This window comes from Trichophyton verrucosum (genome assembly GCF_000151505.1).
Source record: "Trichophyton verrucosum HKI 0517 chromosome Unknown contig00310_1.f1.exp, whole genome shotgun sequence".
Classification (NCBI taxonomy): domain Eukaryota; kingdom Fungi; phylum Ascomycota; class Eurotiomycetes; order Onygenales; family Arthrodermataceae; genus Trichophyton; species Trichophyton verrucosum.
The window spans coordinates 6,048-18,895 of record NW_003315439.1 but is presented as its reverse complement, the minus strand read 5'-3'; the positions used below and the strand labels follow the sequence as shown (position 1 = coordinate 18,895).

Here is a 12,848-nt window from a genome sequence, read left to right as displayed (position 1 = left end):
AAGTGCCCCTGTGTGAAGCTGCGATTGTATCACCAATTACGACAATTGAAAGGCCTCGAAGCCGATCGATCTTCCATGAGAAACATATATAAAGAAATCAAATCCCACATGATAAACCCTAGTTTGAAGAGGTAATGAATCAAGTTGCTTGTAATTGAAAGGACAACATCTCCGCGACAACCTTCTGCGACGTGCGTGTTATATTTCTGAAACTCCCTCAAATTGGTTATTCTTATAAGTACCGCTACTGACTGATAATATTTCTAAAGATCATTGTTGGCTAGTCATAATTTTGACAGGATGCGATATCATTCAAAACACCATCCTACTTCATTTATAGGTACTGCGCGTGAATCACCATTCCGCCTATCCATCTATCTGACTGCCAATTATATAGTTACCCGACATCAAATTATAGATGAACTAAGATTCCTAGCTTGCACTAACTCACGGATTAGCCGCTATAATTATCCAGAACAGTTGCTTAGGTGTACTCAGGGAAAATGTAGGGGTACCTGCAGGAAACATTTCCGAAGATCTAGGGGCCCTTCCAACCAACACAGCTTCCGCGAATTGGGTTGCAGTCACAGCCGGATGCGCAGTCCGCCCTGCTCTTGCATCTTCCTCTACACTCGGGGCGAGGGTCGCCTGGAAGGGGAGCATGACGCTGGTTGGGAGATTGCTGGATATCAGCATTTTCCTGTATGGGCATTGGGCCAGCGATGACGACTGGCAAGATAGCAGCCAGGAGCCCGGTTGAAAGGATGCTGATGAACTTCATCGTGATGTGGTTGATATCTAAATCTTTGTGTTAGGTCACGAAGAAGTAGAGGTAAACGAAATGAAGGGAGCACACGCACAGAATAAGTTGGATTATAGCTTGCAGTAATAACTTGGATGCGGGTGAATGAACACTCAAATGAATGTATAGTGCCTGTGACGGATTGACCCCTTTATATATGTTGTCGCCCTCATACGGTATTGCAGCAGGCAGGACGGGTTAGCATGACCACACCGCGGCCGTAAACGCAAGCAGACTTCTGTGAAGGCAACAATCTTCAAGATAGATCGCTAGATGAGAGCTATTTTCTACCCGTCTCGGCTCCTGTCTTGTCGGGCGACGAGCAAGACGATCTTCTGTTAAAGAAAAACGTCAATCGGGCGACTGAGGCCACAATGAGCGCAGTACTCAGAGCTTCCTTCACCGTCTAAGGAGCATACAACAACTCACGAATAATCGGGGGCACAGCATGGCTCTGCAAGTAGCTAGAGTTCTGGGTATCACGCAGTCATCTGATTAATGTGATATGGCGAGTATGCTGCCGGGTATCTCTGAATAGGGGGTGAGTAGTGTCACAAATCGCAGCGCCCCCCAAAAAGCGACTGATGAAGAAAATAACTGTCATAGCAAATCGATGAAATATTTGATACACCAGAGCTGGACGTGCTAGAAGCAGACCAGTGATTCCTGGAACTGCAGACCGACCTAGAAACCATAGGATACTCTCTTTTGATGCACGAAGATGGAAATGTGTTGATAGCCACCACCATGGCCAAATCCGGACATCTAACAAAGCGGATGATAGCGGTGTCCAGCATTATGGCCAACCTGCTGGTGGCTGATCCGGACAGATTGGATGAGGACTTTTCTATATTCCTCATGCCTTCTTTGCGTTCTTCACCATGGATTGATTTATCCGCATGTAGCACTATGCTACTAGTTGCACCGAAAGCCGCGGATATTCGCGTAATTAGTATCAAGTTTTAGTTCGCTTTCATTTATCTCATCATATATATGGACTTCAATATATTAATCAAGGGAGGTGAGCTCAATCGAGCAGTCCCTGAGTAGATGCTATCAGGCGGTAGAATTGCTCCTTCAGCGGCAGCATCATTACTCGCTATCACTTCCAATTTCTAGGAAACCCGGAGAAAGTGCATGGGCGGCTCCTGGAGAGCATCACCTGTGCCAGCACAATTGGCGGCACTTTGACGACGGAACTACCTTGGTACTTCGGGCTATGTATGTATGTTGGACATAAAGCTTCTGAAGAGAGACATGCAGGATGGTCACATCGCGAAAGGATCACCAACACCTCTCTCCCGTCTCGGGACCGAGCTAGTTCAAAGAGCTCGCTTCACCCTGCTATGTTTTCCATCTTCGACTCCATTCTGCGAGTGTTGGCATTCATGCAATGTCCGGGGGAAGAAGCAGGAAGTTGCTTTGCTTTTTTTTTTTCTCCTCAGAAAAGCCCTTCACCTAAATGATTCTCATTCAAAGGGTCTACTTATCGAGGGATTGGTGTACTCCGTACTCCGAAGCAAAAGACTCCTATCAAATCATCATTTCTGGACTGTGTGGCCCATAGTGATGTGGAATTGATGGACTTTTCAGGACTATTTTCTCCATCCGATCACCTCACCCGCTTCATCAACATGGCCAACTATATGGATCAAGTGTGACAGTTCAGCTTTGGCCCAAAAAGGACGGTCAAGACGCGCGCCCTTGCTGCTGCTCCATCTGCTCCCCCTGTCGATATGAGTGAACCCTTGTTAATTTCACTGCCAACCAGCTTATTTTTCGCCTTCATTTCCACGGCCCCCGAGGAAAGAAAGTACGAGAAAATTCCCTTCTTCTTCTGTGAAATCATAGCGAGAGATCCCAATAGGCCTTCTTACCCCATCTTTCTTTCCAGGAAGCATGCTTGCTTCGCGAAATTGCTGCTGGGATGACAAGCTTTTCCATCTTCAGGCGATTCGGTAATATCAGTCAAGGATCGCAGCTATTGCCAGGGGGTGAAAGAGGAGCAAAAATCCCCACAGGCCAATTTAACCCCACAAATCGTCAAATATAATGTCGGCAATCTCTGTCACCAGACAGAACCTGTAATCTCAGGAGCTGGAGGTATACAGGCTGGGTGAAGATGCGTATCCTCAGCGGCGAAACCCCAGGGCCTCGGGGACAGAGCCGACTTCAGCCCTATCCACAGAAACAACTTACTTAATTTATCCTTGGGGACGAGGCAGATGTTTTGTGAAGCAGAAAGGGTTCCATCTCGATGCTGATGGTGCCTTAGGAGAAATAAAAACGCCTCCATCTGCAAGCTACTACTGACGAAGGCACTCGACCGACCTTATCACAAAATTTCCAACTCTCGTCTTCCCCTTTCCCGCCTGCTAGGTTGCAATCTTCCGGAAGAGAGGACAGCTAGAGCCGCCATGGCACTCCGTTCAACAGTGTTAAGTTATCGAGGCAATTTTTAGCCCCGATCCCGCCTAACTTCTGGTTGCTTCTTTCAAGAATCTCCCTTAATATATACAAAAAAAGGGGGATTGGCGAGTTCCAATTTGCCACGATTGCGGCCAAGAGACAAAAGTGCTGCTTGGGGTGAGCCGCTAGTATCGTATTGATCTCATCGCAGTTGTTTGTGATTCGAGGAAATTGGCCATTTTTCTTCTTTCTCCTGATGGAAAAACGGGATAACTTCCCCCTCACTGCAACCACCTGTGTTTTTGTGGCACAGAAGTTATACGTGTGCATGTACCAATGTACGCTGATAGTATAACTCTATGCTGGCTGGAAAAAGCAGTAACCTTTAAAAACTGGGGACCCTGGCCAGTTTTAAGGTTGCCCAAAAGCCAGCGATATTATTTTGGATTTCGATTTTCATGCTTGAGTTTTAAGTAAGAGGGAGCTTGTTGCTTGGAAAAACTCAGGACGGAGCTTCCCGTGGAACCTCCGTGGCATAAACCGATCATGTCCGATAGGGAGGGGAGTCCGATTCTGCGGTTTGCCGTAATATGAGTAACGACGGAGGTTTAAGCATTGGGGCTTTCGAAGTGAACCAGCCATGTGCCTAAACGAAGTTGGCAGCACCACCCAAACGTCCTGGCGTTTCTCGACAGCAGGCCAGATATTGTTTCTTCTGACAGAAAACGACGTACCAATGCACAGGGGCCATCCTAGCACGAATGACACGCTCCTGTTCTGTGCGACTTGGAGTTCCCAAGGGCCAGCGAGTTGCAGGGATGCTGCAGAGGGTACAATTGACATCATGTGGCTCCACATTGAGGACCTCCTTTTTCTTTTCTTCTCTGGCTATGATGTGTAGTAGACCCGCTTCGTCCCAAGCTCACGAACTTGACTGTGAGATCAAGTTTGGATGCTGCCTTGCTGGATAGCTGTCAAAATACGGGTGGTGTCTGTCTTGTCATCATTGAGGCAAATACTCCGTACTCTGCAGAGCATCTTCGTATCTGGCTGTAGTGTTTTGACCTCCTTTTTTTTCACGCAGACGACGTAGGGATACCGCCGGCAAAGTAGCCAGGCCAGATACATATACTTACAATACCGATGCATCCGCGCCAGCCCACGGACGGAGGAGATCAAACTCAATTCCCCTTTCCAAGCTAAACTAGCTAGTCCGTTAGCTAACTAGTTAGTTAGCGGACGGTCACTTTTTTAGATGGATCGGAGTGAGATCGCGGATTTGTTGTCCCGAACAGACTTCTGGGATGGCATGCATGAAATTGGGGCCTTGGCCGTAAGTTCCCGAGATCTCAACTTGCATCTGGAAGGCCTCGCCTCCTGGATTGGTTGCTGATGCTCTGCTTGTCATGTCGTTTTCTGATGGTCCCTCTGGTTGGGAGCTCGCTTGCTTGCGCTGGCAGGAGACTGACTTCCTCCGTTCGGGTACATGTCCGGGTTGAATAGTATTATTATTGCTCGCTCCCAGCAGCACCAAGGCATGCCCGGTGGAGTCCTCTGTCAAGTCACCTCTTAACCCGGTAGCTTGCTGGTACGGAGTTTGTATTTTGTAGTTTTTTTTTTTTTTTTTCACTTTTTTCTTTTCCAAATCTTGAAGCCGGAGTGGCTGAACCGGTGCGTGGATGGAGCTTGAGACATGCCCCGTTGGCGGCTTCATCTTCATCAATATAGCAATCATCCTCGTCTCTCCGTCTCTCTTTTTTTCTCTTGTCCCGTTTTCCTTTTTTGCGTCTTTTCTGTCTCTTCTTCCCCCCGTTCTTTTTTTAAGCCTCTTCACGGTCTCATTCGTCTTTCTCTCTCTCTGCGTGTGTGTGTGTTGTGTCGTGTTTGTCTGCCCCCTTGTCTACCTGCAGGGGTTTCGTATAATATCCTATCTCCGTGGGCTTCACGTTGAGATATCTCTCAAACAGCGAACGCTTTCCCTGTCCAGGTACATAGCAGTAGCGGATGAGGTGGCTGATTTCACCGCAATGCTTGTACCTTCTGTAGACCTGTTGATCTGTTGATCCTGCATCCCGTCCGAAGCTCGAGAGAAAAACCGGCCGCCTGAGAGACAGAGGAGGAGGACGAGAGCTGTCCAGATCGTGTTTCGAGGCCCGCGAGAGGCAGCAGAAGACGCAGACGCAGACGCAGAAACCGCCTCCTGCTCGCCGTCTCAGGCTCTCAGCGATGAGCTGCTGCTAAAACAAAAGCTCCGCCGGCTGTATCATACGAGAAGATCGATTTCAGCAGGCCTCATCCCCGGCGTTTCTTTTTCCTCTGCCTCTTCGTCTCTCGCTCGCTCGCATCGTCGCCTGTTTCCCTCCCGTTGCCTCTCTGGCTGCTTTCTTTTTCCTCCAGCTATTCCTTTTCTTTTTTTCTTTTCCTTGAAACCCGCGCTGGGTTGGCCTCGTCGTCGAAGAAGCAGAGCTGCAGCAGCGTCGCGGCGCCATGGCTGAACGGTCGAAGAAGCAAAGAAGGAAGAGTTTTGGCGTGTTTGGGTCCACTGGGCTATTGTCTCTGGAGTCCGCCTCACCCGTCGCCAGCTCTCGACTGCTGCGCGCCGGAGACCGGGCCTCTTGCGATGCATTAACGCTGGCTCGATATTACGGCGAGCGTCGCGGACAAGCGGATGTGCTGGATTCTGCGGCCGGAGCCCTCGACCAGGACGACAGCCACCTGCGACATCTCGACGGCCGGCCTCCACCTCACTACCTCGACCACGACCACCACGACCACAACCACAACCACCAACACCACCGCCGCTGGCAGCAGCAGCAGCAGCAGCAGCAGCAGCAGCAGCAGCCATTGTCATGGGCCAGCAGCAGCAGTAAGGAGGACGAGAAGCTTCGAAACAGGAAAACACGCTCGGGAAGCAGATCCTCGCTGCGGAGCCTGGCGTTTGTCAGGCCGCGTCCAACCAGCAGCGCCGGCGAGATGAAGACGGCCACAATGACCACCACAACCACCACCGCTACAGCTACCACGACAGGCACCAGGCAGAGATTGTCAAAGGCCACGGCGAGGCCTCTGTCCTATTCACCCTCGCTGCCCTTCCAGGAGGACGAGCTCAGCCTGCCAAACTTCACGCTGCCGCACTCTGCCACCGAACCCAATATTCGCTCGCGGGCAAAGTCTGTCAGCCGCACTCTGGGCCGGAGCTCTGTCTTTGGCTCTCTGAGATCCCTCAAGTCCATGGATGACGACCAGAATTCGACCAGGACGAGATCCAGGTCGACGTCCAGCAACGAAGATGACCTCCCCATCATGCGGGAAGCTGGCAATTCCCGCGTCCACAAGCTGCAGCAGCTGCAGCACCACAACAGCAACATTAACAACAACAACAACAACAACCCGCCACTGGTAAACCGGAGTTTTGGCATAAAGGTTCTGCATCACGGCGAAGTGCAGACTGCAGGGGCAATGTGGCGGAAGAGAAGCCATTATCTCGTCCTGACCGAGTCTCACCTCGTCCGTTTCAAGAGCCAGAGCAAGGCAGCCGAAGTCTTCCCTTCTATACCGTCGTCCTGGGGCCGGAGTGCTGGCGCAGCAGCAGCGTCAAACCGGCTTTCCATGGTCTCTCTTGCATCTCTACACGAAAACCAGCTCACAGGAGGAGCAGCGGCACTTGGAGGTGGCGGAGAGGGCGGGATAGGCATTGCCCTGAACAACATCATAGCTGTCCACCGGCTGGATGACGGGAAACCGTATTTCTCAGTCGAAGTGTGCTACGTAGACGAGAAGAACCCCCGAGGCTCGGCTATCCACATCCAGTTTGCTGACCCGCAGGAAGCACAACTATGGCTGATGGGCATTCGGGCAGCCGCAGAGACTGCCATATCAATTGAGCCACCCGTTTTTGACGATGACACGATCAACTATGTCACGAACGTCTTGGAGCAGGAGAGAGATTACGATCCAGGTTGCTTTGGACTATATAGAGTCGTCCACCGGATGTCCACCAAGCAAGGTAACCGCGCGTCAACAGACGATATTACAAAACTCGCGTCAAACACCTGTCTCCTTGCCATTGGAGTCCATAAAATTCATATCTTACCTACCAACACCAAATCATCCAATAGAGCTTCTATGGCATCATTGGTTGAGCTGGATTTAGATGCGTGTCTAGGAATAATGGCTCTATCCTCTATCTCAGTGCAAGCCAGCGACGATACCTTTCAATTGATTTTCAGGTAAGTATACCTACTTGTTACAAAGCATCTACTACTATCATACTCGCTTTCCCGCCTTTTCAAAGCTAGGCTAAATGTTCCTCTAGGATACCTTTTAAAAGCCCGTCAATAGTCAATCTATCTTCAAGCTACTCAGGCGAGATTGCACTATTCCTGAGACAACGAGCAGAGTACCTAAGGCCTGGATGGATACATCAACCTTTTGCCTTTAATGTGCCCCCTCACGTCCAGGCTCGGGTAATGCCGCCACTTACTTTCGAGGAGGACTATGGATGCTTTGACCGGACTCTTATTGCTTATTGCGCCGCATACGATGTCGATACCTCGAAGATCCGCTACATGGTAGACTACCACTGTGAAGATGCGCCAGCATTTCAACTACTCCCGCGGGAAGGTTGCCCAGATGGAGGAGGATATCTGCTTCTGGAACTACTTGCCGTTTTCCGTGCGCTACGATATAACGAATCATTCGCCACTATCTCATTTGCGCGCGTCAACCTGGATATCCTTCAACAAATGCGCGACCCTTACGGACCGGATTTTGACGCCATGCGCACTAGATCGAATGTGGCGGTACATATCCCCGGACAAGAGGAAATTGCCTCGCTAACCCAGGAGGTACGGGCCCTAGCTCTCAAGAGCAGAACGTTACAGCGCATGGACTTCTCATACTGCTTGACCCGCTCCGCAAAGGCGGCTGGGGGTGAGCGCGACCCTGGATGTGGTATTCCAGAGGCCGTCTTCCCCCTGTGCCGACGCAACCTAACCCGGGTAGACTGGCTTGCTCTCAATGGAATAGAGCTTGGCGACTCGGATCTGGATTATCTTGTCGATGCAGCGTCTCAGAAGGCTTCGGCACTCCGAGCCTTTGAAGCGAACAACTGTGGCTTGCAGGTCCATGATCTGAACCTGATTTTGTCCACCCTCCGAATCCAGAAGGACACCCTCAAATGCTTACAGATTTCGAATATTGTTGGGCGACTGAGTCCAGACCAGTTCCAACAGCAGGCTGGCTGCCTGAGAAATATCCGGAAGCTTGAGCTTTCTCAGGTTTTGCGGACCTCAAAGAGTGAACCTCTCCTTTCGGCTGAGACATTGCTGAACTGGGAACTGGAGGAACTATGTCTGAACAATACTACGGTCAACGAGCAGACGGTGGAGTCGATTGCAATGTACCTTGCTAGCCCGGAATCCAAGAACCTTCGTGAGCTGCACCTGAACCAATGTGGAATTACTGGGGGGGATGTCGCTACGTTGCTGTATTTCATGGTTGATGAGGAATTAAAGCCTCGCGATATACACTTGCATGTAAACGACAACCGGCTGGCCATTGACTGCGACCTTATGTTCGCTTCAATATCGCAGAACCGGACCCCAACTCATCTCACGATGAGAAGCATAGAGTTTCAGCGTGATGAGGACTTCAGGCATTTGGTGGAGGCGCTTGTTCAGAACAATACCTTGCGGTATCTTGACATCTCTAGGCTCTCTATCCCTCACGATGCCGGTGCGGAGACCTCCAAGGCCCTCCAGAGAATGTTTGAGCAAAACTCCGCCATCCAAGAACTTGACATCAGCAGCGAACAGGCTCATCTTGACGTAAGCAGGTTTGGAATTGGATTGAATCTTGCCCTGACGGGATTAAAGAAGAACAATACCCTGAAGGTACTGAAGATTGAGCACCAGAAGCTAGGTGTTCAGGGGGCAAACACACTTGCGTCTGTAATCGAAGAGAATAATTCGTTGGTTGAGATACATTGTGAAAACAACGAGATCAACCTGCAGGCATTCACCATTATAGTCAATGCTATACAGAAGAATAAGACCCTGTTACACGTTCCGTCAATGGCAAGCGACTGCAAACGATCTCTTGCACGAGTCCAACGGGAAATGGAAGCCGACGTGAAAGAAACTGGGCTCCGGTCGAGTCTCTCTACTGCATCTTCGATTCGTCGATCTGTGCGTGCGGCATTCTCAGGCTCTTACAGTAGCAGCGGTAGCAGCAACAGTGGCGGCAATAAGTTGGTCAAGTCGCACCCTTCGGTATCACAAGGGGGAGCCTCCCCTGGTGTTCGTCGCGCATCATCTGCCACTCTCGGAGCTATGAATTGTGTACAACCCGGCATGGTAGCGTCTGCAACCGTACCCCAGTTCACCCGGCCAGAGATCAAATTCGCTATTGAAGCGCTACAAAATAAGTGGAATATCCAGGAAGCTCGTCTCCAACGCTATCTCTACCGGAACTACAACATGCTGCACGGCTATGTTGACCAGGCTGTTGGTGACGATGACACCAAAAGCGAGGGACGACCGGCCACCGCAGCCAGCTTGGCCACATTCCTCAACCAGCTCTCCCTCGCGCCTGTCGAAGACATGAGCCAGCGAGATGGCACATCTGTTGCAGCTGAGACGCCGTCTAGCGACGCATCAGCCCTTAGCAGGTCCGCAAGCTTCAAGACTGCCAACAATTATATTATCGAAGACACGGACACGTCAAAGGACGACATTGGCGCTGTAGATTTCAACTTGGACTGGTCGTTTTCACAGCCTTGTTCGAAGCAGAGCGCACTTATTGACCGCGTCCTTCCGGGCTCAGGTTTTTCGTCCCAGTCACATATCCAAACCGACGAGCTCGCGGTACCTGTGTCCACCCAGCCTCGGCCGGCTCTCCTGCGTCCAACCAGCAGCGTACGTAGCAGCAACTCCACCAGCAGCGTCAGTATCAAAACCAACACCAGCATGACAATGGACAGGGCTCTGGTCAACGGGCGGAAATTCGGTACGACACGGACACCATCGCTACGTGGCATGCTAACTGCCAGAAGCACAAGCAAGAGAGAAACGCAAAAGAACTCCGACCTACTTGGGTCTTCCAACATTCCACCACAGCTAGATTGGAATCTTCCCGATATCAACCTCCTTTAGACGAAAAGCAAAAAAGCTCACGGCATGACATTGTTGAACATCTCCCGCCATGAGCAACCCCTTTTTTTTTACACCTCTTTTCCCCCCGACACTCATAGACTTCTTTTCTATTCATTCCCCATTCTGCATGCCCCTGACAGGGCTTGAATCTTTACATTGCCAGCAGCCCCCCCTTTTTTCACCATTTCACTTCAACTCGATACCCCTAATTTTATTTCCCCCTTTTTCTTCTTCTTTCCTTTCTACTTGATGAAACATACTCATACGCTTCGAACGAAACCCTTTTCGAGCCAAAACCTGTCCTGGATTGACCGGAATGATATGAACATGAGCTCCAGTACATACACCGACCAACCAGCCCCCTTCCTTACCTTTCTTCTGCATGAGTGCATTTGGTCAATGTCATCGCCCCTGCCCCCCAGCTCTCGGATACATTTTCATCGGGAATGAGCATCTCCTGCATACTTTTCTACATCTGTTTGATTCTCTTCTTTCTGCCTTTTTTCTCTTTTTTCCATTTACATCATTGTAGGCGGTTCATCTGGTTCCTGGGCGGGATTTTCTACTGGGCGGTTTTATGTCTTTTTATTTGCATATCGCTTTACGGCAGCTAATTATGTTCGAGTATAACATCGCAATCTAATGCGTCGAGAATAGATAATACTTGTCGTCTATCAAGTCTCTATATTCAAATCTACAATGAAAACATCGTAGCCATCCTACGGTACCTATGGTACCTGTAATTGACTGTCCAGCGGCCAAAAGTAAATCCATCACCAACCGCTTAACAGGGCTCCAAAACTAAACAAGCCAAAGCCCGAGATCGATATCAAACCCGAAGCAAACTTGATATAGCAAATACAGCCAGGCAGGCAGTCAGTTACTCTTGACCCGAGCTTAGGTGTCTATCAAAGCCAGATATCAATACACCCGACGGAGAGAGACAACAAACAATGCCGCCGCCGTCCAACCAGCGAGCGGACATCGAGCCGCCTCCGCAAGTCACCAAAGAAGCCACCATGGGCTTCATCACAGGCGCCGTTCGAGTGCGTTAAGTCCTCTTTCTCTCTCTCTCCTCTTTCTTTCCTGCAGTCAATTGGCAGCATCTATACCCCTAGATACACCATAGACTGCCTACCCGAGAGCCCCCCCTCCCGTACATAAGGTACCTACATACCTAGATCGGTCCTATTGATAATGACGACCCTCCGCACAGTTCGGCGCCCTCTCGATCCTGGCCCATCTGATCCTCTCCCTCCCGCATCCAATGCACTTTACATCGAGCACATCCTCGTCGTCGAACGCAGCGAATGGCAAACCGCCGCCGCCGCCGCCGAGGCCGACACCGACGCCCCTGATATACCGACCTCTAGTGTCGTTTTCGAACTCGATTGCGCCGATGTCGAGAGTCTATCGTGGTCTGACGCCGCAGTTTAAGACGTTTATACAGATCAGCATCATGACGCTTGGGGGCTGTATATGGGCCGAGAAGCGGGTGGGCGAATACCTGGATGTAGTCCGGAAGATCAAACGGGCAGAGAGGAGGGCGAGAGATAGCTGATTATTATTATTATTTTCGTTTGTTTCTGCATCTGCAGCTGCGGCTCAGGCAGGGTGTATATATAGTATTGGATGGACCGGGTAACTTTGCATCTTGGGGGCGTTTATACGGTTGGGTTGTGTCTCTACTCATTGCTTTACTCTCCTCTTTGTACATAGTGATAGTCACGGTAAGGATGTTTTTCACTTGTCTCTATCATTAATAATATTGAAGAGTGTCCCTCTGGCTCTGGTGAGGGATAGTGAAACAGGAGTACATTTGAAGAGTACATTGAAGAATAAAAGGAAAAAGGGAAAAGGGAAAAGGGTGTGTGTAAAAAGAATACAGATGCGATGCTAACAGAACGCTGCAGTGCAATGAACTCATACCAACCCAAAGAGAGGAAGAAAAACCAAGCTGTGAGCTGAAGCGAGAAGAGAGAGAAAAAAAGGGGGGGAACATGGTTAAAGAGAGACTGGTGTGAGAAGGGCCAGACATATCTAACTGGTACAATGCTTCCAAACGCATTCTGGGGCGTGTATACGCATGCTAGGAATAGTGAAGGTATCAGGGCGGCCTTTTTAAGGTGTTTCGTTTCCAAAAGAGGGGACGGGGTAGGAATATTAACATTATCCTGATTCTGGGGGAGGTGAATCCCAGTCCTAACAGGCCGTAGAAGTGGTCATGATGGCGATGGTGGTGACGGTGGTGGTGGTAGTAGTGGAAAGGGGTATTAAAAGGTCGTAATATGGTCTCTCCGGTATATATCAAAAAAAACATATTGACGGAATATTTTCACAGAAGGTGGAAGGTCCCCGGGCTGAGTTTCTTTCTCCTTGTTTTTGTTTTTTTAGTGTCTCTCTCTTTCTCTTTTCTTATTCTGTTTCTTCGGTATGAAAGGTCGGATGTAATATTATTGGGTTGGGCCGCCGTCGCCTTGTCC

General features: G+C 49.9%; 2 protein-coding genes across 2 annotated transcripts; one reads left to right on the top strand and one right to left on the bottom strand.

Moving 5' to 3' along the window:
- Nucleotides 1–5,049: 5,049 nt before the first annotated feature.
- TRV_03869 (uncharacterized protein) lies at nt 5,050–6,056 on the bottom strand (the record flags this gene model as incomplete). Its single annotated transcript, XM_003021962.1, has 2 exons — nt 5,050–5,448; nt 5,481–6,056. 2 exons carry the CDS (start codon nt 6,054–6,056, stop codon nt 5,050–5,052), a joined length of 975 nt encoding a protein of 324 aa, XP_003022008.1.
- Nucleotides 6,057–6,184: 128 nt separating this feature from the next.
- Nucleotides 6,185–10,365, top strand: TRV_03868 (uncharacterized protein; the record flags this gene model as incomplete). Its single annotated transcript, XM_003021961.1, has 2 exons — nt 6,185–7,440; nt 7,527–10,365. The coding sequence occupies 2 exons, from the start codon at nt 6,185–6,187 to the stop codon at nt 10,363–10,365; spliced, it is 4,095 nt and encodes a 1,364-aa protein (XP_003022007.1).
- Between the last annotated feature and the right edge of the window lie 2,483 nt (nt 10,366–12,848).